The sequence below is a fragment of the Kogia breviceps genome, chromosome 8, assembly GCF_026419965.1.
Source record: "Kogia breviceps isolate mKogBre1 chromosome 8, mKogBre1 haplotype 1, whole genome shotgun sequence".
NCBI lineage: Eukaryota > Metazoa > Chordata > Mammalia > Artiodactyla > Physeteridae > Kogia > Kogia breviceps.
The window spans coordinates 12,623,725-12,651,146 of NC_081317.1; the positions used below are offsets into that span (position 1 = coordinate 12,623,725).

Genomic DNA, 27,422 nt, shown 5'->3' on the forward strand with positions numbered 1-27,422 from the left:
ACCAAGCTGGGATTGAAGCCCAAATCTGGCTCCAAAGCATTCCTGTACAAGACCCGACACATTCAACTACCTGCACCAACGTTTAGGTTCTGGAAAATATTATGCTACTGCTGTGTGCAGGTCCCTGTGGCTGATGAGGTTTTGCCACTCTCCTTCTCCAGCTTCCCTATAGCTGTGCAGGCATAAAACCACTGTGCACTGAGCTGAGAAGAGTCCCCCCCCAGGCTGAGAAAGTACAAGTCCAAACTTCTAATGTAGCAAAAAGTAAGCGTCGCTGACTCAGGTTGATAAACTACAGCCCTCCATTCTCTGTAGCCTCATCAGCATCACGTGTCTCAGGCCAGGTCTGAAGTTAGACTGATGATGTCACCAGAGTCTCTTAAAGGCCTCATCACTCATATCCACTTGTCATATATTATTAAGCAGGTCTATAATACATGTAACATTTTCTACTGCATTTCCATTCCTTTCTTCTCATGACCAGGGAAAGAAAAATAGAGTAAGGATGACTTCTCCCAACTTTTCATCCTTATTGCCCTTTACTGAAGAATAACCTCATCTCGAATTACGCTCCCCCCACGCCCGAAATGGTCATTCGGGCTCTGATTTCATTAATAAGGATGAAGCTACAGTTTAATAATTATCATTTAACTAGTGCATATTCTATATAGACAAGTAAATGGATTTTCCCTCATCTTTTCTTCTTGAGTCTCCAGAGGAGGAGATGCAGCTATATCTTTTTTCTTTCCTTTATCCTCCACATTAGTTTTGGGAACTCTGGGATTATATCACTCACATTAGGAGCTTTCTAGCTCATCACCTCCTAGAGACATAATGAGAGTCCTCCCAAGATTCTGGTGGCCTTATAGTCCGAGCCGGAATCCAATTAGTACCTGCATTCTCAAGGGTGAGGAGATGTTATCTCGATAAAGGGTTGTTTCAAGCAGAGGCAATGAGATGCACAGGGTGGCTTACCCTGATCATGGGGCCTGTGAGGAACTGAAAGAGGCCAGAAGACAACGCCTCACCTGAGGCAGCAGCCTGCCAGATTCAAGAGCACGCGGCTGGCAAATGATGCTGGACTTAGCCTTGGCTGCAGGCTGGCTGCATGGGCGTGTGGGCTGTGCACTCAGGGTCCCGCACTCCAAAGGCCTCCGTGCTTGGTGTAATGCTCTGTTTCACCATCATGAAATCGTTTAATACTTTTTGAACAACAGACCCTGCATTTTCATCTTGCGCCGGGTCCCACAAGCTATGTAGCCAGTTCTGCTTGGGTGTGAAGTCCAGCTCTGTCATTTACTAGAGAGGCAGTCTCAGGAAATCCACTGGCCTCTCCGAGACTCAGTTTCTGGTTCTGTGAAATGGAGAGCACGATCCCTACTTCAAATATGCTGTCATGAGGATTAAATGAGATTCTGAATAATTGGTACATTTTGTCGTAATTGGTGCCTAGTGGGCGCCTAAAAAATACTCCCTTCCTCTTAGGTAGGAGGGTATATCAGAATTACCCAGGGGATTTGTTATTGAAAATACATTTGCCTTTGTTCCACTCTGGAAGTTTCTGACTCATAGGTGTGGGCTGGGGGTGAGCAGTGGTTTTGAAAGGGGTCCTTAAGTGATGCTGATATATACCCGAGGTTAAGAAAGATAGCCTTGGGTTTTGTAGAGATCTAGCTAAGAAGCAACTTAATAGAGGAGAACAGAAGGAGAGGGAGAAATTGATGGACTACTACTGATCCTTAACATAATAAAAAACCTGTTAAAGAAGAGGTCATCATCTTACCACCACACTTCAGACAACACCGATGGTGCTGAAGTGAACCATGGGACCTCATCCCATTACCAAGGCCCCCATAAAATTTTCTGCTGTCCATTTGGCCTGACAAGTACATCCAGAGGAAGAGGGCCTATGGACGAGAGAAGCCAGGGTCAAGGCCCAGGCTGGGGGTGGGGTTGGAATTAATTTTCACCTTGATTCCCCTAATACCATACCCGATTCCTGCAAAGACACCGTAGCTAAAGGGAGTAATTCTGAATTATGTTTATACTGCCCCAGATTTTAGGCTTTGACATTCTTCTCATGAAAAATCTGAAGCCTATACTACTTGAAGTAAATGCAAACCCCAGCATGAGAATCGAACATGAGCAAGAAGTAAGTATTTTGAGTATCTCATTGAATATATTACCATCCAACGGAATGTTCCCACTCTCCTGTTGCTCCCTTGGCTAAATGAGATTCGACATTCTCAGATTTGCCCAGCAAAGTTCTGTTCAAGCCTACATGATTTCAGTTTTGTTGAGCTCTGAACATCGTCTATTAATATAAGATCCACCCGACCTATGGTAACTTCCCAGCATGCCATTCTCCACTTCTTAAGATCTGCAAATGTAGAAACAGCTGAGCCTTTCCATCAGTTTTGACATGAACTAATGAGTTTAGCCTCAGGAGATTAACTAATTGAAATTCTACGAATATGATTTAGCCATGTCGACATGCTTGAATCACTAAGATAAATAGTACATTTAATGGTGGTTATCTTTTTCTCCCCCCGTTCCCCCCGCCACTTAAGAATGCATAAAAAAGACTGGAAGGAAATACACCAACTATTAATACTGGGTTTTGTGGGGATTATATGGATTCTTTTAATTTTCTTTTTTAATGTTTCTTTTTTTTTTTTAAATTTTCTCTCTGCCATCTTTCCAATTTTTCTACAACGAGCACGTACCATTTTGATAATAAGAAGCACATAGTGCTATTTTTCCCCTTCGTGTATTTTGTTGATTTGTAAAAGGAAACTGACATTTTTCAGGCAGAATAAAGGGAGCCTTTAGAGAATTCTAACAGTACAACCACTGGGGCTTGTGCTGGTGGCCAGCTGGCCCTGAATCACTCTCTCCACTGTAACATGGAATCCTTACCCTTCAAGCTCTCTCCAGGGGTGTTTGAGAGTGTCCCCAGCCTTGTCGACGAAGAAGTGAAAGTGGCCGTCATCAGAGACACACTGCGTCTCATGGACCCATTTAAGAAGAAAAGAGAGAACCAGTAAGTATTTTTTATATCATTTATTTCTATCAACTCTGCTTCCTGTGTCCTAAGCAGGTAAGTTAAGTTCTTAAAACACGTTAACATTGGGAGTGAGATTTATACCTTAAGCAGTCTAATAAATCATAGTTTCATCTATGAATATCAGCCTCCAAATATAGTGACTCAAAGTCAGGAGATGGAGACCTACAACATGAATCCGACCCTTGGGGTTCAGCGGATGCATTTCTAGCCGATGGTTATCTGAGTCTGGAAAGTCTTCTCTAAAAACCCACTCTCCCCCAGTGATAGCATCTCCCCTCACTCACCATTGCCCACCTGGTGCTTCTCTGTGAGATCCTCAAGCACAGGGAGAGAGTACAAAATGCCACAGGTAACTTGGCCGTGGTAAGGATCACTTCCTTTTAATTTTCTTCATGATGTTTACATTCTTGCAATATAAGCTTTTTGTTTCAAAACCTGCAGAACCAATTATTGAACTTGTGGCAGCTCTGTAATATTTGCAACAGTTATAATTCTTCTCCATCCTACCCACCCAGTGGATGTTACACTGGGATATTGATGGTAGTATGTACCCTGCCCCTCCCTCCATGGAATCACCCCCGAAATGAATGACATTTCACTTGGGTATTTTGTTTGCTTTGTTCTGTTACCAAATTCCTGGCTTTCACAAAGTAAGTGTTGAGTGAATATCATTGTGCCTCTTTTAGGCAGAAAAATCAAAGACAAGCAATCCAAACAGCACTCCTGGTACCCCCTGACATATCAGATTGACTCAAATGCTCCCAGACAAGTAAAGCCCTTGTCAGCTATGGTGAGGAATGCTGACTTCCCTAAGCAAGTGGTGTTTTGCAGGTACCTCTACTGCAGCCCCTCACCAGCTGGGCTCAAGCCCACATATTGTTAGAATCACCCTGCGGTAGCGCTTCTCCCCTTGGCCGCACATTAGAACCATCTGGAGAGCTTTCATAAATACCAGTGCAAGCACCCACACATCTAGAGATGCTTTTAATTAGCCTGGGCTGGAGGCCTGGCCACAGAAATAGTTTAGGTTCCCTAGGTGATTCTATCATGCAGCCAAGGTTGAGAGCCACTTCCCTACAGAAAATGTCACTCGGAAGGAGCATTTGGCATATTCTGAGTCAGATTAGATGGTGCCTGCTCGGCTGAGTTCTCTTCCAGCGCCTTCTTTGCTGTGTGAGGCACAGATCCATTGCCAGCAAGACTCGCTGAGCACAGTCACCTGTGATTCACGTGGGCCGATCCTGCCTCCGCCGACTAGGGCTTCAAGGTGGTGGCATGTCAGGTCTGCAGAATCCTCAGAGCAGCTCATGGCAGCTGGGTAATGGGTCTACTCATACCGGCATGCAGCTGCTATTTTTAGCCATCCCTAAGGAAAAGCAGTGGATTAATTGCATGGATTAATTGCAGTTCGGTCAGATTCATTGTGATGTAACTCATTTCTCAAAAATCTACTCTCTAATGGTTATTGATCTCACCAGTAGAGGTTAGGTCTTGAGAGACCGTATTGCACTGTGGGGAGATTTTGGTGGCTATCCACGCCAGTGTGGCCCCAGGGGGATACTTTTAAAGATGACCTTGGTATGTTAGCCTTCTGATTCCTTTGGTGGGAACAAGTTCAAAGGCCATGTGTGGCCTGAGCTTTCTGAACCTCTGCCACCAAAACCAGGAAGAGAGATAAGGGTACTACTGTATTTTTCACATTAGATGGCCTCAGCACATGATGAGCTTTCTTCTTCTGGTTCTAGTTGTTTTTCTTCACCGACACCTGGCATTCGGTAGGATCCATATGATCCTCAGATCTAAAATTTAAAAGCAGTTTAAATGGGCCCAAGACCATTGGGAAGGATGGGAAAGACATTCTACAGCTTATCAAGTCATAAGTAACAGCACCTCATTTTTAATTTAAAAAGCATCGACTTTTTTTTTTGTTTTTTATTGATAATCAGGAACAGTTAGAGCTTCAAGAACCTGACTTCAATTTTAATAGAAAAACGCTTTCACCTCACCCTTTTCTTACCTACCTTAGGAGGGTGTATGTCAATAGCTAAATGTCATTTACTGATATTTTTCCTCAATTATACCATGTTTTTTACAAACCCAGCAATGATTGTCCATGAAAGAATTTTGTAATCTGTAAAGTGCCTTTTAATGTAAAGAATTATTATTATCATTTTAATAACTTTACCATACAGACAAAAAGGCTGAAATTATTCTCAACTCTTTCATGTAGAAATGTTTCCGTATGACTTGGAAAAGTACCATATTTGTGCCCACATATAACGCACAGTGTTGTAGTGCTGAATTGGGTGTTCCAGTCTGGGTCCAGGTCACTGCAACTGCAGGAAATGATGTCACATGGACTTCTAGGCTGGCAGTTAACTTTAGAAGCTGGAGTGTCTTGTGCTTGAATAGGATCCAACGTAAACAGTTACAAACAAATGGTATCCTAGCCTTCCCCTTCAACTCCTTAGCAAAAGAGGGTCTGATGTATCCTTCATCAGTTCTTTCCTGAGTACGCTTTGTCAGCAAGACTGTCGAAGTGGGCTTTCACTTTTCCTGCACCGACTAAAGAAAAAAAGGTAGATAGATGTCCTGAACTCCTCATATCTCTAAACCGCTCGGGGAAGGTGCAGAGGGGGGTCTTGGAAGGGCACCAGACACGTGTGTCCGTGCGTCATGCATCTTCACACACCCCAGAAGGGCAGGTAGGCTGGGGTCAGTTCCTTGGTGGGACTGAAAGCAGTCCTCGTGCCTTCCGTGGGGAGAGGAACTCGCAACCCTGCTGAGACCCATCTTGCCATAGTTGATAGAACTTTCTCTTGAGCTGAAGAGACGGAGATTCAAATCCTGACCTTGCGGACGAACAGAGCTATTCTGAGCCCCAGTATCCTTTTCTATAAAATGGAAATAATGACATTTAAGTGAAACAATGTGAAAGACTTTTACTATATAGTAGGGACTTAATAACGCTTAGTTTACTGCTCAACAATAAAATTATCTCCTAGAATTTGAACAAACAAAAGGTTATGCTTGGTTACCATGATCTTTTCTGGTATACTTAAAGCAGACTTTCGAGTTTAAAACCAATGACATATCCTAAAACCAAAGCTGTTAGATCACTGTGGACTGGACTTGACCGTGGAGCTGGCTACCAGTGGAAAGTTTTGTTTCCAAGTAGCATGATGTCACTGGCCCAGGCAAATTTATTTGTTAGGTTAAGAGAAAATACATTTGGCCCCTGAAGGAATAAAACAGCTGTCATATGAGAGCTGTTTTGAACTCTGATGACTTTTTGTAATATCTGGTGACTCTATTGATTTACATACTAGGGTTCTTTGGAGGCACTGCAGGGACAGGGGAAGGGGGTGGCTAAAAGCGGAGGATTCTAGAACCATCATATATCTCTACACACACATATGGTGGTGAAATTCACACAATATAAAATTAGCCATGAAAAGTGGCATCTAGTACATTCATAATGTGTGCAGCCATCACGGCTTTCTAGCTTCAAAGTGTTTTGTCACCCCAAAAGGAAACCCTGTATCCATTAAGCAATCGTTCCCCATCCCCACCTCCACCAGCCTACTTTCTGTCTCTGGATTTACCTATTCTGGATTCTTCATGTACATGGAGTTTTTTGTATCTGGCTTCTTTCACTTACCATGTTTTTGAGGTTCACCCACGTGGTAGCAGGTATCAGTATTTTGTTCCTTTTTATGGCCCAATAATATTCCATTCTATGGATATACCACATTTTATTATCCATTTGTCACTTGATGGACATTTGCATGGAAGTCATTTCTTTTTCAACCAAAGGGGAGCTGGGATGACCTATGTTGTGTTTTGGCATTCTAGAGATTTCCTTTGAGAGGAAAGGATCTTTTCTGCTACGAGAAGTTTCTAAAACCTCTGGTTTAATCCAACCCCCTCATTTTATTGATAGAAGCACAGACTATTAGAATTGGAAGGGACCTTAGAAACCATCATGCCAGTCGGCTCCCTGGTTCAAGAACGTCCCTCCCAAGCATCCCAGGCGGAGGAGAAGCGTGCGTCCTGACAAGGCACTGGACTTGGCATCAGCCAGGTCTGGGTTGAAGTCCTTAACCTCTGATCATTGCACTATGAGCTTGGCCAAGTCGCTATATTCTCTGATCTCATCTTTGAAATGGGGGTCAAGGGATCTCCTTGGCTGGACTGTCACGGGCGTCGTGTGAAATGACACATATGAGAGACCCTCAGGACATCTGAGAGGATTAGACAAATGCTAGTTCTTAGGGTCACCATGTGGTCCATCGGGCTGCTTTAAAGTTATGCTGCTGGTGACACATAAGTCACAAGCTCCTGAAGCAGCCTATGTGAGTTGTGTATGTAATGCTTCTGCCTGTCTGAATCGTACAAGACAAAACTAAGATGAAGAAGGTGGGTCATTTGCTGAAGGAGGAAATCAGGGAAATCAACAGAAAATTCCCTCTTTTCTCAAGGTATTTGGGGAGCCCAAGGCTTTCTTTGTAAACACTTCTATCAGAAGCAGAAGTGAGTAAATTGCATTCCTCAATTATTTTAAAGACAAGGTGATTATTCCATCAATTGATTAGTTTTGGGAAGGTCGGTTTACCCCCGGGGGAGCCATTTTACTAGTATTTTGCTCCTCTTCCTGTAGATGTTTCTGGTAACCACCTTCCTTTCTCAGGAATCATAACCCTTTAGGACCCAGAGTAATATAAATAAAGCCAGGGGCAGGCTTGGAGTAATCTGAGAGGATTTTCTTAATGCCACACAGTGCCTGGGAGCTGGGGGGTAGACTGCTTGCCTCTTATTCAAAAGCTTACACTTGGAACATGACTTATGTAAGGCACAGAAGCCCCTTTTCCCACAGCACAGGTCCATGGTCCTCTCCCAGTTTCCCTTCCCTCCTATCGCCATGACAACCAGGTTTATGTGAAGGATGGAGTCAGCCTTCCGGGACAGTTTTGGCCATAATTCAGAGACTTTTGTCCTCTAAAGGCTTCACTGGGAGCTCAGGCTTCACTCTGACCTTGACTCCAAGTGTATCCCTTGGATTTTGTGCCATGTTCAGAACCAGTGCATTAGGTGAATCCTCAAATTAGGTTGATTCTACATAGAATCTAGGATAAAGGCAAAACATTCTAAGAGAAGAGAGATCAAGAAATCTCCCAGGACTTCCCTGGTGGCGCAGTGGTTGAGAGTCCGTCTGCCGATGCAGGGGATGCGGGTTCATGCCCCGGTCCGGGAGGATCCCACCTACCGCGGAGCGGCTGGGCCCGTGAGCCATGGCCACTGAATCTCCCAGTGGTTCGGTTTCACCGCTGGGGGCTTACAGTTTGACCAAGGGATGTAACTCTGTCCTGTCCTGAGGAAGAATTTCAAAAACACATTAATTAGAGGTCTCCAAGCCCAGATCTCTGCCCCTTAACTTGGCAGTATGTCCTAGTGAAATACCCTCAGCGATAGAGAAGAGGGGTTCCTAAACTATCTAGACTAAACATGCCTTGGTGAATGTAGAACATTATCTTTCTTACTTTCCGGAGTATTCTTCTGGAAACAGGCATTCTTTCAGGAGAATCATCCAACCACCCCGTGGATGGAATGGCCCATCCACGTGTGCACAGCTGACATTTTGTTGAAATTCTGGGGCTTTGTTGACCCCTAATGATTTCCTTGTGGCAAAACGCTACAGACGAGCACACCCTGACCCCAAGCACCTCTGAAGATTTCACATAAATCAGGAAGGAGTCTGGGTCACAGAGATTTGACAATTCGCATATTCATTTGGGTCTCATTTTACACCATGGCAGCATTACAGATACTGATTATTTAGAGCATTTATTGAGCACTTACTATGTGCCAGGGAGAAGACTACAGAAGTGAATTAGCTCACAGGCCGGTAATGGAGGCAAGGCCCACACATAGTATCTACGGGGTAGAAAGTACAAGGTGCCCTAGACATAAAGACAAAGTAACAAGGGAAAGATTATTCCCTGATGAGAAGTGTTAAAAAAAAACAAAACTGACAAGGAGGAGTGGCCCTGGGCCTGCGGTTTAAAGGATGAGCCATATTCGGAACAGGCAAATGGATGGAAGGATTGCCCTGGTGGGGGACACAAGGGCACGGGGCTCTGTGGGGGAAACGTGAGAAGATGAGTCAGCTGGTGAGACAGGTGCAGGAAGTGGATTATTGGAGAGAAGGTGCCAATGGGGACGTAGATGAAGACTCAGAGGCCAGAGCTGGGTGGGAAATCAAAGCTTGTCTTCAACCTGAGTTGAAAACATGAAGGCCTTCAGGCCGTCTGTGATCCCTGAAACGACACAGAATCTTATGTCTATGTGTATTTTTCCTGGAGAAAAGGTCAGAAGTTTCATCATATTTTCCAAAAGTTAAGAACCCAACAGTCCTATTATCATCAGAGGCTCCAGGGAGCTAGAGCGATCTGCCTGGGGTTGGGGTGTCATGGCTTCAGGATACATCATACCCGCCCTACCTGGAAGGGCTTCACATTTCAGATGCCAGTCAGCAAACTAGAAAAATGTGTGCATTTTCACGTAAGAACAGACAGGAAATGACTAATGAGACATGCATTATTTTATGTGCATGAAATAGAACCCGACAGCTCTCTTCCATTGGAAACTGTTTAAGCGTTAAGTCAGAAGTAACCAGTAAAAGCCTCTTTTGCATGCAGTTTGTTGAACAGGAACCATTTCCTAGACATATGGGAAAGGCGGATTTCCTGAGCTGATGTGAGAGTGTCGTTTCAGGGACCATTAGCCTGGAGCAGGGCCCCTCCGCCGGCAGGCAGGCCGGTTCTCCCTCTCACCGGGGTGCAGAGCAGATGGGACCTGAGATGAGCATATGGCCAGTCAGTCAGCATTTGGGGGAAACGGCAGAGCGGAATTCTGCGTGGGCCCTTCCAGAGTTATTCCAGCTAGTGATGGGGGAGCAAATGTGTTTGGAAATTTCCTCATGAGTTGCTCCAGTGAGCCTTAACTGTCCAGGTGCTTTTAAATGAGGCGTTGTTAGCTTTTTGGAAGGAGGCATTGTGGTCTGGGCTTAGGATCAAGGTTTTGATACCAGATCTGCTTGGCCTCAGATAAGTCAGTATACTTCCCTGAGCCCAGTTTCCTCATCGGAAAAAAAAACGAAAGCAAACAACCTCAAACGAACAAAACAAGAGGAGAAAAGGGAGTAACAGTAGCTACTCTGCCTGTTTCACAAGAGACTGTTTTGTTAAGTGCTTATTGTGTATGGCACAGTGGTGTTTACCTTTATTCCCATTTTGTCCTCACAACAGCCGTATGCACTAGGTGCTATTACGACTTCTGTTTTAAGAGGAGGACACTGAGGCCTGGAGAGGTTGAGTGGCAGGCCCAAGACCACCCCAGTTATAAGCAACAGACTGGGATTTAAAGCCAGCTGTGTCTCGCGCTTGCCTTGAGAGAGCGGATGCGAAGGTATTTAGCACACTATGGAGACACACAAGGCATTTTCCTTATCGTGTTGGGTTCGTGCCTTTGCCTGAACCTTAAGGCAGGGATTCATCCCTTTAGCTTCAATCACTGAGCACGAGTGGGTGCTTATGAGTGACTGATCATCTCCTGTGAGGGCTCTGTGGTCAGCTAGGTGGCTAATTCATATTCAGGAATCTTCAAAACCATAATGAATAAAATGTAAGCCAGTGTGCAGAGAACACCAGCTTAAAGCGAGATCCACACGTGCCGCAAGACAGAACAGAACCAGACAGAAGATTATTCGTATGCAGTCGTGAGTCCCAGATTGGGAACATGCTAGAAGTTCAGAAGAAGGCAGGCTGAACCAAGGATGAGGAGGAATCATAGGAAATTACTGATATTCGATCTTTTTTTTTATTTGACTTACAAGAGTGGCAGTTTCCTATGATTCAACTAGTGGCTGGCCTGGAGTGGTCAAGGCCGCCTTCCTGAAGGAGGTGGGGCCATCATTTGCTTGGGCTTGGTTCGCTGAGGAAAATAGCAATAAGCTTGGGGGAGGAAGGATGGAGGCAGGAAGCAGGGCCAAGGGGTTAGGCAGGGTCGGGGAGGACCGCCAATCATGCTTCCAAAATGGCACTTGGGGCTGGAGAGGACAGATCCTGCTTCTCTGCTACATGCTTCTTATTAAATTTTTTCATATTATAAAAGTGATATGTGCTCATCATAGAAAAAAATGGAAAATACTGAAAACTGTATAGCATGAAATAAAAATCTCCCTCAAGTTCAACCACCCAGAGCTAATCATTATTAACTTTTTAGTTCATAAAAATGGTATCGTTTTCTGCTGTCTATATTGTTTTATAGTTGAGGCCATACTATCTATGTAATTTTTGTATGCTGTTTTTGTTTTTCTCCATTTTATGCGACAGTAATTTCCCTTCTTATTAACAGTTCTGTAAACATCATTTTCATCAGTGGCTGGGACTCTGCCTCAGTATCGGTGAATGTTTAGTTGATTTCCAGCATCTTGTGCTTAAAGCTCTGTGTGCTATTTAGAAGGCTGTCATAGGCTAGAGAGAAGCCATGAGGAAGCAGGACTGGAGATGCACATGTGTTTTTAAGGCACAGGTGAGACAGCAGAACGGTGAGAGTAGGGGCCCTGGAGTCGGATGCTTTCGGGTGAATCCTGGTGCTGCCATTTACAGCTGTAAATGGTACAGAGTTTCCTCCCCTCTGTGTACTTTGGCTTCTTCATCCATAAAAGGGAGTTTGCAGTTGGATGTTTTTAAATCTGCAAAGCAATGAAAAGTTCTTAATTTGGAAGGAGAGAAAATGCTGCTTATTCCTAAGAGAGTATCTGTCGTGGGAAATGTCCAATATGAATGTCGTATTTAAACAAGTCAAACAATATATGTAACCTGGGAAGATTTTTTTTGTTTGGTTGTTTTGTTTTAAGGAAAAAAATGTGTGAAGGAGGAGGTGGTAGAGTAAGTGGGAATTGATCTCCAACAGCGACAGGTTGATCTTTGGCTGCCAGGATGGATGTTTTTTTTTCTTTAACATCTTTATTGGAGCATAATTGCTTTACAATGTTGTGTTAGTTTCTGCTGTACAACAAAGTGAATCAGCTGTATGTATACATATATCCCCACATCCCCGCCCTCTTGTGTCTCCCTCCCTCCCACCCTCCCTATCCCACCCCTGTAGGTGGTCACAAAGCACCGAGCTGATCTCCCTGTGCTATGCGGCTGCTTCCCACTAGCTATCTATTTTACGTTTGGTAGTGAATATATGTCCATGCCACTCTCTCACTTCGTCCCAGCTTGCCCTTCCCCCTCCCTGTGTCCTCAAGTCCATTCTCTATGTCCGCGTCTCTATTCCTGTCCTGCCCCTAGGTTCTTAAGAACCTTTTTTTTTTTTTTAGATTCCATATATATGTGTTAGCATACGGCATTTGTTTTTCTGACTTACGTCACTCTGTATGACAGTCTCTAGGTCCATCCGCCTCAGTACAAATAACTCAGTTTCATTCCTTTTTATGGCCGAGTAATATTCCATTGTATATATGCGCCACATCTTCTTTATCCATTCATCTGTTGATGGACACTTAGGCTTCTTCCATGTCCTGGCTATTGTAAATAGAGCTGCAATGAACATTGTGGTACATGACTCTCTTTGAATTATGGTTTTCTCAGGGTATATGCCCAGCAGCGGGATTGCTGGGTCGTATGGTAGTTCTATTTTTCGTTTTTTAAGGAACCTCCATACTGCTCTCCATTGTGTCAGGATGCATTTGATTTCCCTCTAATTATCTGCTAGATTAAAAGAAGTGAAAGCTCCAAATCAAAGCTGGTTTTAGTCACCACTTGAAAGCCCCTGGTTATCACACCAAATAGTGGGCAATATCCTCCAGCTGCTTTCTTTCCTTTCCTTTTTATTCAATTTCCATTTTTGCCCTTCACTTTTTAAGCAGCAGAAGAGCCCCTTGCAGCTCTCATCACAGAGGCTAATGTAAGGGGGGAAGAAGGTGGAATTTGCAGGTTCAGAGAGGTAGGATCCTCCCCCAGGCTCACCCTCCGCCGGGTGCTCGCATCACAGCGTGAGAATCAGCAGGGAGCTGACTGCTCAGTGTGTGTGCTTCCTGTCACCGTGGAGCCTTACTTGACTGGAGAGGCTCTCTTTCTTCCTCCAGACCGTCCAGGCCTCCGCAGCGCCAGAAGCCGCTAACACGTGCCTGAATGAACTTGTGCACACACGCGTGGATGGGCTTGTTATGCGTGGGTCCTGGGCTGGGTCAGGGCTGACTGTACACCTCTGTGGCGTGCACCAGCTCAGCAAGTCGAGCAGGACGGAGGCAGTGAGAGAGGCTTCAGCAGAGGAAATGAGTCCCATGAGGGCGTGAAGGCAAGACAGAATACGGGGCCCTCAAAGCACAGAAAGAACGCCAGCCGGGTTGTTCATAAAAGCTACAAGCCGGAAACAATCTAACTGTCCACCAACAGAAAAATGCACTAATCCTGGGTCTTCACGCACAGGAAGACTATACGTCAATGGGAAATGCGGGAATGATGTACCTCTGTGCATGGATATTCAAGTTGAGGAAAAGAAGCAAATCATAAAAGAATATCTACAGTATGGTTGCAACTCACGACAGGCAAGACAGGCAAAACTAAACTTTGTTTTATAGAGACGTAACCCTACAAAAGCAAGGAAGAATGACCAGAGAGTTTAAGGTGTTTACTTCCGGACGGGGTTGGGGAGAGGGGGTGGCGAGGGGCACAGGTGGGCGGTTGAGATCCTGGCTGTGTTCTGTTAACCCAGGTGGTGGAGGCACAAGTATTAGAATTATTCTTTCAATGTACGCACCTGTTTTATACACTCTTCTGTATGCGTGGTGTACTACAAATTTACAGGTAAAACAGAGAGGTCCCGGGTGGCAAGATTATAGTGCGTAAGCAGGGAGCGTGTCAGGAGACAGGGCCACGTGCTGCAGGATCTAATGGCTTAATCCAAGCATTTTGCTTTTCATCCTAAAAGCAATGGACAACTTTTTTTTTTTAATTGAAGTATAGTTGATTGACAATATTGTGTTAGTTTCAGTTGTACAGCAAAGTGATTCGGTTATACATATGTATATGTATATATCTATATCCTTTTTTTGGATTCTTTTCCATTATAGTTTATTACAAAGATACCGAATATAGTTCCCTGTGCTATACAGTAAATCCTTGTTGTTTATCTATTTTATATATGGTAGTGTGCCTCTGTTAATCCCAACCATGGAAAAGTTTTAAATAGCAGGTTGACATGATGAGATTTATGTTTTAAAAAGATCACTTTGGCTGCAGCGTGAAAACCAAACTGCCAGGGAGGATGTGGAGGCAGCTAAGAGGTGTGAGAGATGGTGGCTGTGTGGATTAGGGGGCAGTGGTAGGTGGAAAGAAATGTTGTATTCAAGAGGCATTTAGGGACTTCCCTGGTGGCACAGTGGTTAAGAATCCACCTGCCAATGCAGGGGACACGGGTTTGAGCCCTGGTCCGGGAAGATCCCACATGCCGTGGAGCAACTAAGCCCGTGTGCCACAACTACTGAGCCTGTGAGCCACAACTACTGAGCCCGTGAGCCACAACTACTGAGCCCATGTGCCACAACTACTGAGCCTGCGCACCTAGAGCCCGTGCTCCACAACAAGTGAAGCCACTGCAATGAGAAGCCCACACACTGCAATAAAGAGTAGCCCCGCTCGCCGCAACTAGAGAAAGCCCGCGCACAGCAACGACGACCCAACGCAGCTAAAAAAAAAAAAGGCATTTAGGAGGATGGGTGGATAGGACTTGGGGATGTGTTGCATATGAGAGGTGAGGGTGAAGGAGGAGTCAAGAAAGGGGCTGGTTTAGCAACTGGGGGTGCCAGGGAGCCCTGGGGATGTAGCAGCTTTGGGGAGACATGATGCAGGGTCATGAGACCTCCAGGTATACTGTCTGCTAGGTAGCTGGGTAAGTGGACTGGGGTCTTACGAGGGGGTGGGGCCGTTATGGGGATAGCTGTTCCCTAGAGTAGACTGGCACGTCCACATGGGCACACCCGACACTGTCTGTCAAGTGATTTCAGTGGCAAATGTGGTGAAGTGGGGTGAGCTGGGGCAGGAGGTCTGGGTTCAGGTCCTGACTCTGCCGGTCTTCCTGACCTCCTTTAACTCCATTCCCGGCATCCTGCTCACAGAACTCCGCCCTGCGTGCTGGCTCAGTTGCTGGGCACAGAAACATCCTATCTTTAAGGCACCTTTTACAAATCATCACGCTGTCTTAATTTACTTTTCGGCTTTTGGAGCCGTGCAGGTGCCTTGGTGTCCTTCGCGAGCACTTGGCCCCATGCCCTGGCAGGAAGGGTGATGGAGGAGGTAAGCTTGGGAGAGGGCAGGCAGGGAGGACCTCTCTGCAGCACCTGCTTCATGGGGCTTCCCCAATCAGCCTGCTCTTCTACTGGTTATGATTGCCATTGTCACCTCCACACCTGTTCAGTGCTCTGCAGCTCACAGAGTCGTTTCAGAGCCAGTGGTGCATGCAGAGCAGGCAGGGTACGAGTCATTACCCCATTTTACAGGCAAGGAAACTAAGACTCAGAGAAACAATGGGACATTCCACAGGCTCGGGGTTCTTGGACTCCACACATGACAGGAGGTTGCCAGTGATGGGAATGTTTGTCTGTTTGTGCAAATCTACCAGCCAAGGCCTCAGATAGGTCGTATTTCTGCACATCATGACTTCTTTCGGTGCCGTAAGGGATCAAGACTGGGATCTGTCCTCAGGAGCCTGATTAGGAAGTAGTTCTGGACACCTTCTGCCGGGAGGAGAGAGTGAAAGAGAATAAAAGAGCCCAGGGGATGGCATTACCATTTTTAGCTTGAAAGGTGGTTATGTGGAGAGGGGATAAACTCTCTGCAGGCCCCAATGGGCAGAACAAGGAAACATGGCTGAAATTTGCAGAGAGATTTAAGCTCAAGTAAAGGAAGGAAGAAGAAAATCACCACCACCTTACTTTGCCTGAAATGATAATGGTAGACTCAAAGTAGTAGTGAGTAGTGAGTTCCCCGTAGCTGGAAGTATTCAAGCCAAGACTAAATGGCTGCATGTAGGGAAGGAGCACCAGCTCTAGGATCAAACAGACATGGGTTCAGTGCCTGGTCGTGTGACCTTGGACAGGTCACCTAACCCCTCTGAGTCCCAGTTTCCTCATCTGCACAGTGGGATGTTGGTGCAGGTTCATTGTGAGGATCAAATAGGGGCCAAAGCAGATCTCTGGGCACACTCATTCTGCAAGTACCTCTGGAGTCCCAGAGGTGCATGACGTCTGCTGTCCGGTTTACTCGTCACCAATTTGCTTGCAGGCCTGTCTCTAACATTTGTGGGGCCTGAGAAAGAGAACACATGGAGGTCCCAACTTCCTGCCAGCCCTCCTCCTCTACCCACTCCTGCCTCCATCCACCGCTGCAAGGCATGGGCATCTGAATCACCTGGGGGGTTTGTCAAGGCCCAGATGGCTGGGTCCCAGCCCCAGAGTTTCTGATTCATTTGCATTTCTAGCAGGGTGCCAGGTCATACCAACGCTGCGGGGCCAGGCCCAACACGACACTTTACGAAACACTTGCCTGCCAGTCCCCCAGGTCTTGGGTCTGTCCCAAACCACTTGAGGACTCAGGGCAGTGGCCCCCTCAGCCCCTGCTGGGATTTGGCACGATGGGGGTGGAGCAGTCAGTAGGACTCATCCTTATACAAAAGAGACGGACATGCCCCTGGTGAGGGCAGCCACTGGAGGTAATTTGCCAATAACACAGAGACAGGAGCCCCCAACTTAACATAACTCTACTCATAGGTGTCATGTACGTTGCATGGGATCACAGGACTGAGAAAGCAAAACAGGGCCACTCCATAAATGCATGTTTTTATTAATCTGTTTCCCTTCCCTGCCTTTCTGTGCGGGTTTCCCAAGACAAGTAAAATATTACGTGATTGTAAAATCTAACCTGTAAGGCAAAATCACACCCTTTTAAAACAATTCTTCTAATGAGGGAAAATGTTGCATTATTCTCTTCGTCTCTTCATTTCTCTTCCAGCTGGTTTGCAGGCAACGTCCTAGATGATTTCTTAATTTTGACTCAGCCTTTCTGTACAAGAGAACAAGTGGTGGGGAAAATTTCTTCTCTAGGCGACAGCAACATTTCTGTCTCATTTGGTTTTGCACCGTAACACGACAGCTTGTGGGGCTGCTGATTCGAACTTAGGCCCTTCTAGGAATGCATCGTTCATGACCAGTAAATTTATCAGGTTGCAGACTTTAGCCATTTAATGATTAAAAATGGGAATGCTTCCTTGCCTCATGAATATTTTAAAATGGAGCAACAGACCAATTGCGTTTCACTCCCGAATTTCACTGTCGTTTGGAACCACTTCATAGTTCAGCCTTTCAGCCTTATCCGATTGTCCCGAAGCCGTGAGCTCGATTTTTCTTCAGGGAATTTGGTAGCAGAGTTACTTTGCTCCAAATCATGAAGTCTGAGACTTTTATAGGGAACAGGTTGTCTTAGCATCATTTAGTTTGTCCTTGGATCTATAAATGTCCTTGCATCTATAAATGTCCTTGCTGGAAACAGAACTTGAAGCAGTACTTTCTATAAAGCGTGCGCAGAGTTGTGTAGTGGAAAAGACAAAGGATTCAGGAATCCAGTGGCCTGGGTTTGAATTCTGACTCTTGTCTTGCTTACTGTGGAATGTAGTGCAGTTACCTCTCAAAAGTCTCAATTTCTTCATCTGTAAAATGTGAAATAATAGCGATGACTTCTTAACAGGATGGCTGTGATCATTAAATGAATTTAAGTACTTAAACACACAGCATAATGACTGCACGTTAGGCATTCAATAAGTGATAGTTATTTTATAATTATCCTTATTGTTGTTACTCTATAAAGTGCCTATCACAGTGCTGAGCACGTAGGCATTCAATAAATGGTATTGACATTATCATTATTAGAATTCCTACAGGTGCATATAGATTAAAAGTACAGTTTTCCACCATGCGAGTTACATGTGTTTTACTTTTTAAGATATTTGAGCCAACAGGAATTTATATCAGTAAATGGACAGCCTAATGAAGTTTAGCAAGACTAAGGCAAATCAACGGTGCTCATATAAATAGTTTAATCAAGATAATCCCTGATGCAAAACGTTTGTTCAATTTGTGCCTCAAAATGAAAGTGGGTTCCATAGATTGTTCAGGAACCTCTCCTCTTCGCCGTGCACGGGTTTGGGAACCTTAAATAAGAACAGTCTTCCCACGGAAGGGCAGCTCTGACCGTGGGAGATGACCTGGGCCGGTGGTCAAGGTCCTGGGCCTCACTCTGAGCTTGACCTTGGGCAAGTCCCCACACTTCTCTGGGCCGTGGTTTGTTCATCTCTAGCATCTCTGTGGTGTGAAAATGCTGCGCTTCTCTAAGGGCATGTGATTTATTCCCTTTAAAAAGAGGGATATAGGAAAAGGGGAGGTTTCATCCTTTAAAAACCCTTAGACTCTGCCCATCTTACCAGTTGCTTTTAAACCACTAGGTATTAGGTGCCAGATATTTGAGGGTGGCTTAACTGGAAGTTGTGTTTATTATCTGGAGTGTGTTTATTATCTGAAGTGTGTTTATTATCTGGAGACTGTCAAGAACACGAAATGTGTTTTTGACAGTCTCTCACCATCCAGCTACTCGCTTCCAACCAGAATGATTTGCTTCTCCACTGCATGCAGAAGAGACACTTCAGCCTAGTTACGAACGTTAATTAGTTTGAAGAAGAGAAACAGCATTGTGTTCCTAAAAGTACTTCTGACACCGAAGGCCGTTTTTGGTTGCTGTTATAATCTGGGTGCTTCGTGCGGGCGACAGTACCTGGATCTGCATTTATCCTCTGCCCAAGTTCAGCTCTAGCATCTTTGAAATTGGGGAACCCGTGCTTATAATCAGGGGCTAGAATGGTGCTCATCTCTGCGCTGAGTTGTTGTAGAAGTGGCTCAGTGTCTCCCATGGTTTGAATCTTAAGTCTGCCGGTTGTTTGTGGGCAACTTTCCCTCTGGTCTCAGAAGCCTGTTGACGTGGCCTATGATAGCACGACAGTGTGAATGAATGGCACTGGAGAGGTGGACATACAAGTATCACTGAGGGCCACAAAACATAAGAAAGGGAAGGCACGCTGGAGTGGGAGACCTGGGTCCCCGTCTGCCTCTGATGTTGACTTGCTTCTCCTTGTGGAGCCTGTGGAAGCCAAGGTCATTCAGTGTGGTTCCTCCACACAGCTCTGTCACCTGGCCTTTCTTCCTTCCTTCACCGAGGGGCTTGGGCTTGGTTGCTGAGGACCCTTTCTGTTCCAACATTCTGTTGTCTCAATCATTGATAATAACAGTAATAAGTCTCAGGCGTGATATTTAGGTAGAATTCCGGCAGCAGGTGAATCTCTGCATGAGTTCCAAATTATAGATGGCTCCAAAAAGTGTGCTTAGGGCTTCCCTGGTGGCACAGTGGTTGGGAGTCCGCCTGCCGATGCAGGAGACACGGGTTCGTGCCCTGGTCCGGGAAGATCCCACATGCTGCAGAGCAACTAAGCCCGTGAGCCATGGCCGCTGAGCCTGCGCGTCCGGAGCCTGTGCTCCGCAACGGGAGAGGTCACGACAGTGAGAGACCCGCATACCGCAAAAAAAAAGAAAAAAAAAAAAAAAAAGAAAGTGTGCTTAGTTTTTGAGCTTGGTTATTCCCCACATAAGGTTTATTGTTGGCTTTTTTCTTTTTTTGGAGGGGGGGGGTCTCCATAAACTGATCCTTGACTCCTTAGTAGTTGAGAAATGCTTTGTTTTTTTAAATTTTTATTTGTATTGAAGTATAGTTTAATTACGATGTTGTGTTAGTTGCAAGTGTACAGCAAAGTGATTCAGTTATACGTATACTTATTATTTATCAGATTCTTTTCCATTATGGGTTATTACAAGATCCTGAATATAGTTCCCTGCTCTATACGGTAGGTTCTTGTTGGTTTTCTATTTTATATGTAGTAGCGTGTATCTGTTAATCCCAAACTCCTAATTTATCCCTCCCCTGCCCCTTTCCCCTTTGGTAACCATAAGTTTGTTTTCAATGTCTGTGAGTCTATTTCTGTTTTGTACGTAAGTTCATTTCTTTAGATTCCACATATAAGTGATACCATATGGTATTTTTCCTTCCCTATCTGACTTACTTCACTTAGTGTGATAATCTCCAGGTCTATCCATGTTGCTGCAAATGGCATTTCATTCTCTTTTATGGCTGAGTAGTATTCCATTGTATATATGCACCACAACTTCTTTATCCATCCATGTGTCCATGGGCATTTAGATTGCTTCCATGTCTTGGCTATTGTAAACAGTGCTGCTATGAATACTGGGGTACATGTATCTTTTCAAATTCGAGTTTTTGTCTTTTCTGGGTATATACCCAGGAGTGGGACTGCTGGATCATATGGTAACTCGACTTTTAGTTTTTTAAGGAATCTCTATACTGTTCTTCACAGTGGCTGCACCAACTGACATTACCACCAACAGTGTAGGAGGGTTCCCTTTTCTCCACACCCTCTCCAGCATTTATTATTTGTAGACTTTTTGATGATGGCCATGAGAAATGCTTTGGTTAATTCTCTATTCCAGGCTCTTCGTGACATTCAAATTGCTTTATGTATTATCTCAGAATTGGTAGGGGCATGGCATTTTCTTGATTTATGATGTTGTCATTTGAGGTTGGGTTTCCTCTTTCGGTTTGTTTCACATTTGAGTTATTTTTTGGTGATATCACCCCATTCTCCCATTTTTCTCTTCCTTAAACTATGGGTCCTAATCTGAAGTAAAGGAATTACATTCATACAGCAAATAATGTTTTGGGCTATTTATCGCATATGTGCTGACATTCATGCTGTCTTTTCTTTAGGAAAGAGCTCAGTGTTTTTCCGAGCTTTATCTGTAAAATGAGGATCACAATCATGAGAACCCTTGAAGGAGGCCCAATCAGCAGCCTCCTCTCTACCTAAATTCTGAATTAATTGAGAATAAGACAGAGGAGTAAAGAGCATGAGGGCCAAAATATCACCTTCATCATGGAGAAGGCGATGTTGAGAATGTGTCTTTTGTCCACGGGCAAGTGAGCCTCCTGATGTTGAATCCAGCGTGAGGCTCGTACAGGATTGGGGAACCAGCCCCAGCCCCCGGTGAGCAGCAGAGCCTGTCTCCCAAGAGGAAGGGAGGAAGGACTGAGCTGCTTTCACCTGGTTTCTCCTTCCAAATACAAGGCATTTAATTTCCTCAGGGGAACAGAGCAAGGGTGGGGCGGTGAGAGGCCAAAAGTATTACCCTAAGTCACTCCTGGCACGTGAAAAGAAACATCAGGTGTGGGAAAACAGTGCCTCCCCAGCTTCTCTGCCCCCCGCCCCCAAATAAAAACAATCCCATTTACCTCACAGAAAGCAGAGGAGCAGGGGTGAAAAGAACAAACTTTGGAGTCTGACAGACCCCGGTTTCCAACCCTAGTTTCCACTGACAAGCCTGTGTGATCCTAGATGAATTCCTGCACCTGGCTAAACCTCACCTGTCACATAGCAGTGATGCCAGGTCATTGTGAAAGTTAAGCCAGATAATCCACTTGAATGCCAGGTACATGATAAGTGCTCAAGAAAAAATAGAAAGTCAAAAGAGAAGATTTAAACGTCCTTTGTAAATTATACGATTATATATAAATTTTAAAAAGTATTATCGTTGATGGTGGTGGTATTAGTGTCATACTGAATTCCACTTGCTATGCAATACTCTTAGGGCTCCCGATTTAGGCTGATTGAAATAGGCTGGGGTACCGGGTGGCTTGTTATGCATCTCTTTTCACTCAGCTCTTACAAAGCAGATCCACAAGCCAGAAAGAAAGAAGAAATTAAATTAACGCGAAGCTTCCATGCAGGAGAATGACCGTCCCTCTGATTTCAGCTATTTTTGTAGATTCTCCTGGAAGCCGTCATGTAATGCTGTAGCAGCCATTAGAAAATATTCACTCCTTTTAATTTATGCTGAAACATCATTAGTGGGAATTTGACACAGGCCTGGAGTGTTCTCAAGCCCATATTCTGCCGTCAGGCTTTGAGGGACAGCTCCCTTCTGCTTCGAGCCCTTGAAGTTCACACGGGAAAAAACCAGGGAGAGGGCTTCCCTGGTGGCGCAGTGGTTGAGAGTCCGCCTGCCGATGCGGGAGACACGGGTTCGTGCCCCGGTCCGGGAAGATCCCACATGCCGCGGAGCAACGAAGCCCGTGAGCCATGCCCGCTGGGCCTGCGCGTCCGGAGCCTGTGCTCCGCAACGGGAGAGGCCACAACAGTGAGAGGCCCGCATACCGCAAAAAAAAAAAAAAAAAAAAAAAAAAAAAATCGGGGAGACTGTTGTAGCTTCACCCTGCCTCCTTCCTTGTCCTTCTCTGTCATCATCATCCACATCACATTTATTGAGTGTTACCTGGCCAGCTACTTTCTTGTTTAAGAAAGTTAAACATTTAACTTCTAAAACGCAAAACATTTGCGTTTTACGGGTGCCACGTTTGCCCACCGACTTGGGCAGAGTCAGGATTTGGAGCAGGTGTGGCTCATTCCGGAGTCCCTGGTCTCTTCCTCGGAACCCTTGGTGACAACCTCAAACCTGGAAGGAGGCTTTGGAGAGGCCCTTGCAGCTTCCGCATCACGGACACTGGGCAGGAGCCAGCAGAGTGCCCTCTCCTTTTCCTGGCAACTATTATCGCGAAGATCTAGCACAGCCTCATTTCTGGTTTTGTTTAAATGGCATTTGTTTTCCTCCCCGGACCAGGGAGCGCTTGAGGATCGTTGAGGGGCGTGTGCTGTCTGGGAGGCCCGTGTCGCACCCTCTGTCCTCAGCGCAGGCCCTTTCCTCTGCTCTGGTGGGGAAAGCAAACTCTCTGGCGCCAGGTTTGAGGATGAATCATTGTGTTTCATTCGATTCTAAAAAAATTTATGAGCCACTACCCTTTGCCGGGCCCAGGGGTGGGAATGAAACAATAGCACCCATCTCATGTGGCTGAGTGATGTGGGCAACAGTGGCTGGTGCCCCGGGAACCCCCGGGGAGAGCAGCTGTGGTGTGGTTATCAGTACGGACCAGCCCGGGGCCTTGGGAGCTCCTGGGGGGGCCAGGAAGGACACCTGCACATATGATTCCAGCACCGTTTGGTGACAGCAACAGCACAGGGCACAGGCTGAGAAGAGGTTGGCTGGATGGGAAAGGGTGGAGATCAGGCCAGGGAAGGGTCCATAACTTTGTCAGTTCAGGAAGCCACGCAGCCTGGGGCACAGGAGGCTTGGGGAAGACTGGTAACCGTCCTCACTCATGGGAACCTCCTTTCAGGGGGGAGCGCATTGATTCAGTAGGGCTCCGGAGGGAAGAGCTAAGACTAACAGAATGTACCAGAAGGCAGACCTTGGATAAATCTTAGCAAAAGCTTTCTAATAATCAGGATTTTCTAAAGTAGAACAGGGCTGCTCGGGACCCTGCTCTCTGTTGCGGAAGGGCCCACGCAGAGCCCGGTAAGACAGGAGGTAGAGGAGAGAGTCTAGGCTTTGGTGGTAGAGACCCAGCTTGGAACCAAACCTGTACACTTGCTGTGTGACCCCAGGCAGGTCTCTTGCCTCATCTGAATCTCCTTTTTGTGCAGTGATCCAATGACAAGTGTGAAAGCGCCCGATGAACTGTGAAACACTGTGCAAAATGTAGATTTATTAGTTATGCTCCTGTGGCTTCACGGCAGTTACTGGTGAACACGTCTTACTCGTCTCTGTGTGTGTTGATTGCATTCATTAATGTACAAATTCTTTCCCCCCTAAAACGGGCCCTGGAACTTGAATTTGCATCTTATCCTTAAAGCCTAGTACATAGTAGGCACCAACTTAAAATGTGTTGAGTGAATGAATGAAGGAGAGATTAAATATGTTAATTACTGCTACCTACGTGGTCATCGTTGGGCTATGCACGCTGCCTAAATCTCATTTAATCCTAAACACAGTCTTGTGAGATGGCCCCAGAAGACAGAGTATCCGACTCAGGACTGTAATGGTGATGGTGGCATTGGATGGGAGGCTAGCCCAGCTGGCCTGTGCGTCATTCTCACCTGTGAGATTCCACATTTCTGGGGCAGCTACCCTCTCGGTGAGAAACATTTAGCCCTATGACCGGGGTTAGGCATGTGTCCATTTGGACCCCAGATAGCCCTCAGCTTGCATTATTAGGGCCCACTCCTGCTCCTGTACCATGTTGTCTGCACTAACTTCCTGCAGGCAGTGGGGGACTCAGAAAGCAGTGCTCCCCTGACTCCTGGGTGGTGGTCCTGCAGTGTCACCCACTCAGGAATGGTCAAACCCACTCCAAAGGATGTGGCGGCCCCAGGGGTGCGGATTCTGCAAATCCCGAGCATCATCGGGAGGAGTGGTGGTTCTGCCTCTACCTAGCTCTGCGACTTTGGGCAAGTTGCCCTTCAAGCCTCAGTTTCTGTATCTGTAAACCAGGAGGATGCCTACCTCATACAGTTAAGGATCGTTGTTAAATGCTTGTTTAGTCCAGTGCCGGGCAATGGCAGGGCTCAGAGAGTGGCATAGCATCCCTGTCATCAAGTGACTGTTCGGTTTCTCAGACATGGTAGACATCCCTCGATGATCAGTTGCTACCGTATATCGTTACTATAACTTCCCGAATTATAGAAACATACATAAAACCATCTTCTCCGTCAGTGTAATACTCAGGTGCACAGTTTGGGGGCAGATAGTAAATAAACAAAGAGCAGAATTTCAGTCAGCGACAATTCCCTTCTTGCCAGAAGTATGTCCTTTTCTCAGCACAGGTAGACCTTGGAGATATTGCAGGTTCGGTTCCAGACCACCAAAATAAAGTGAATATCGCAATAAAGCGAGTCACACAAATATTTTGGTTTCCCAGTGCGTATAAAAGTTACCTTTAGGGCTTCCCTGGTGGCGCAGTGGTTGAGAATCCGCCTGCCGATGCAGGGGACACGGGTTCGTGCCCCGGTCCAGGAGGATCCCACATGCCGTGGAGCAGCTGGGCCCATGAGCCATGGCCGCTGAGCCTGCGCGTCCGGAGCCTGTGCTCCGCAGCGGGAGAGGCCACAACAGTGAGGCCCGCATACCACAAAAAAAAAAAAAAAAAAAAAAAAGTTACCTTTACATTATACTGTAGTCTATTAAGTGTGCAATAGCATTATGTCTTTAAAAGCAATGCATATACCTTAATTAAGAATACTTTATTGCTACACTTTTATGATACCTAAGGATTAAATAAGTACGTGGGCTAGGACTTGACATGTGACCGTCGTTCCGTAAATGTCTGTTCTAGTACCATGTATGAAACGGACTAGCTCAGTGCCTGGCTGCAAAAGCAGGCACTCGTTACACAGGAGCTTCCTTTATTCCTTTTCAATGTACAATCTTCTTCATCCTCTACAAGCATCGTATCAGCATAATGAGGCTTTATAGCTATTGAGCAGTGCTGGCAGAGGAACACGCTGTGAGGGGGAAATGCCACGCATCTTTGTTCAGTGGGGACCACGTGCAGCTGAGTTCAGCCGTGGTGGCAGGAGACCACGCGGGGGCAGGTAACTTCTGTTGACCCCTCCTGTTATTCCTTAATAGGAGGCTCCAATCCAGCGTTCCGATGTTGGAAGTCCGCACACCCGGCAGCTGAGGCAGAAACAGGGCTGCTGGATGGATGGCTCGTTTCAGAGAACGTTTCCTGTTGCGCCCTCCCTGGCCGAGACAGGGAGCCCCTTCAGATGCCTGGTTCCGCTTAAATTTTCCTTCCCATTGCCCCTGAGTGCAGGGTGCCCAGCACATAGCAGCGTGCAGAATGCATCGGTACCCAGGTGGCGTCTGAATAAAACTTCCAGATGTTTGTTTTCCACACACTTGAGGTTTGTCTCTTCAAACTCAAAAACTTTTTCAATTTTAACTGTTTGGATTTGAAATCCTTCCAAAACGCCCGCATCCTGAAATCAAAAGAACATAATTTCACATTCTTTCCCCTCTTTTCTTGGTCCTCTGGAATTGAGGGGTGCCGTGAACTGGCTCTCAAAAACCAGAATGGAACAAAACTCCCAGTGTTAGAATTTGCCTATTTCCATGGTCTAAGTATTCCTACTATTGCTTGTTTCAAGCTAACGATGGTTTGTGACAACCAGCTTGGAAGATTCCTGAGATCTGAGCTCCCCACTGTAGGGGGCAGCATGGCAGGGAGTGAGGACACAGGCCTCAGACCTGGGAGGGCCTGGCTTTCATCCTGATTTTCCCCCCTTGACAGCTGGGTTACCCGGGACAGGCGACTGAACCCGAGTTTCTTCATATGAACTGAGGTGAAAATGACCAACCCAGGTCAACGGTGAGCACTCGACAAGGTGGCATAGGTCAGGGGTCCCGGACTCCAGTGCTCTGGGGACCAAGCCGGTGACGTGGTGACCACAGCAGGCTGGCGGGCACTCGGGCAAACACCTAAAACAGTGGTTCTCAAGCTTGGCTGGGGAACTTACCTGTGCCCGGGCCCCACCTCAGACCGATTAAACCAGAATGTCTGGGGGAGCCAGTAAGGGGAATGTTGTTATAATTTCTAGAAATTCCACAGGGAGATCAATTCCCAGGACAGGACTTGCTCATCACGGTGTTAATCGTGGACTACTTACTTTAAAGGACTTAGACGTTGACTTTTAAAATAATTTCCTCTCCAGTTTTACCCCAAATGGAAACATTACACTCGGGGTGAGTTTGGGAAAATTGTAAGTATGGTTTGATAGGGATGGAGGGGCGGGATGTATGGGAAGCAGAGGGGATGAAGTAGAGTGGTTGGCAGCGGCTGGATTATAAAGGGCCTTGAGTGCCAGGCCGAGGAGGTTTTGATTTGCCCTGTGGGCAGAGGGGAGGACCCTGCAGACACATCAGGGGAGACACAGTCATGAGAGTCCTTCATGGTTGGCCCATTGAACAGATCAGCTCAAATCACTCATCCTTCAGAGCAGGCCCCCTGCCACCACTGCACCCCCATTTTGCCTTCCTGCCCTTTCTCCATTTGCATAATTTACCTTTGATTATTTCTTTCGTGATTTTCACAGTCCAAACTGGCAGGGATGGTGTGATGCAGGGTGGAATTAACTCCCGGGACCTCAGAAGACCTCCTTTGTTCCTCTTATTAACTTGAGTGTTTTTCAGAGAAGATTTTATTAAAAGAGATCATCTGGGGTTTGTTTTCAGCTGCATTTTCCCGAGAGAGCATGGCCAGTGACTGCCCTTGTGCCTGACTCC

The 27,422-nt window shown here is 46.0% G+C and overlaps 1 protein-coding gene across 9 annotated transcripts in view; it reads left to right on the plus strand.

The window, feature by feature from the left end:
• Positions 1 to 27,422, plus strand: part of TTLL11 (tubulin tyrosine ligase like 11) — a 261,701-nt gene that overhangs the window by 102,337 nt on the left and 131,942 nt on the right. For 5 of the 9 annotated variants that reach the window (XM_067040798.1, XM_067040800.1, XM_067040799.1 and 2 more), the window contains 2 exons: positions 2,057 to 2,152; positions 2,928 to 3,043. The exons of 2 other annotated variants lie outside the window; for them this stretch is intronic. In XM_067040798.1, the coding sequence (XP_066896899.1) occupies positions 2,057 to 2,152; positions 2,928 to 3,043 (212 nt within the window). Of the gene's footprint in view, positions 1 to 2,056; positions 2,153 to 2,927; positions 3,044 to 25,766; positions 26,035 to 27,422 lie in introns of those variants that run through there. 2 more of the 9 variants (XM_059073054.2, XM_067040802.1) reach the window with 2 other exon arrangements.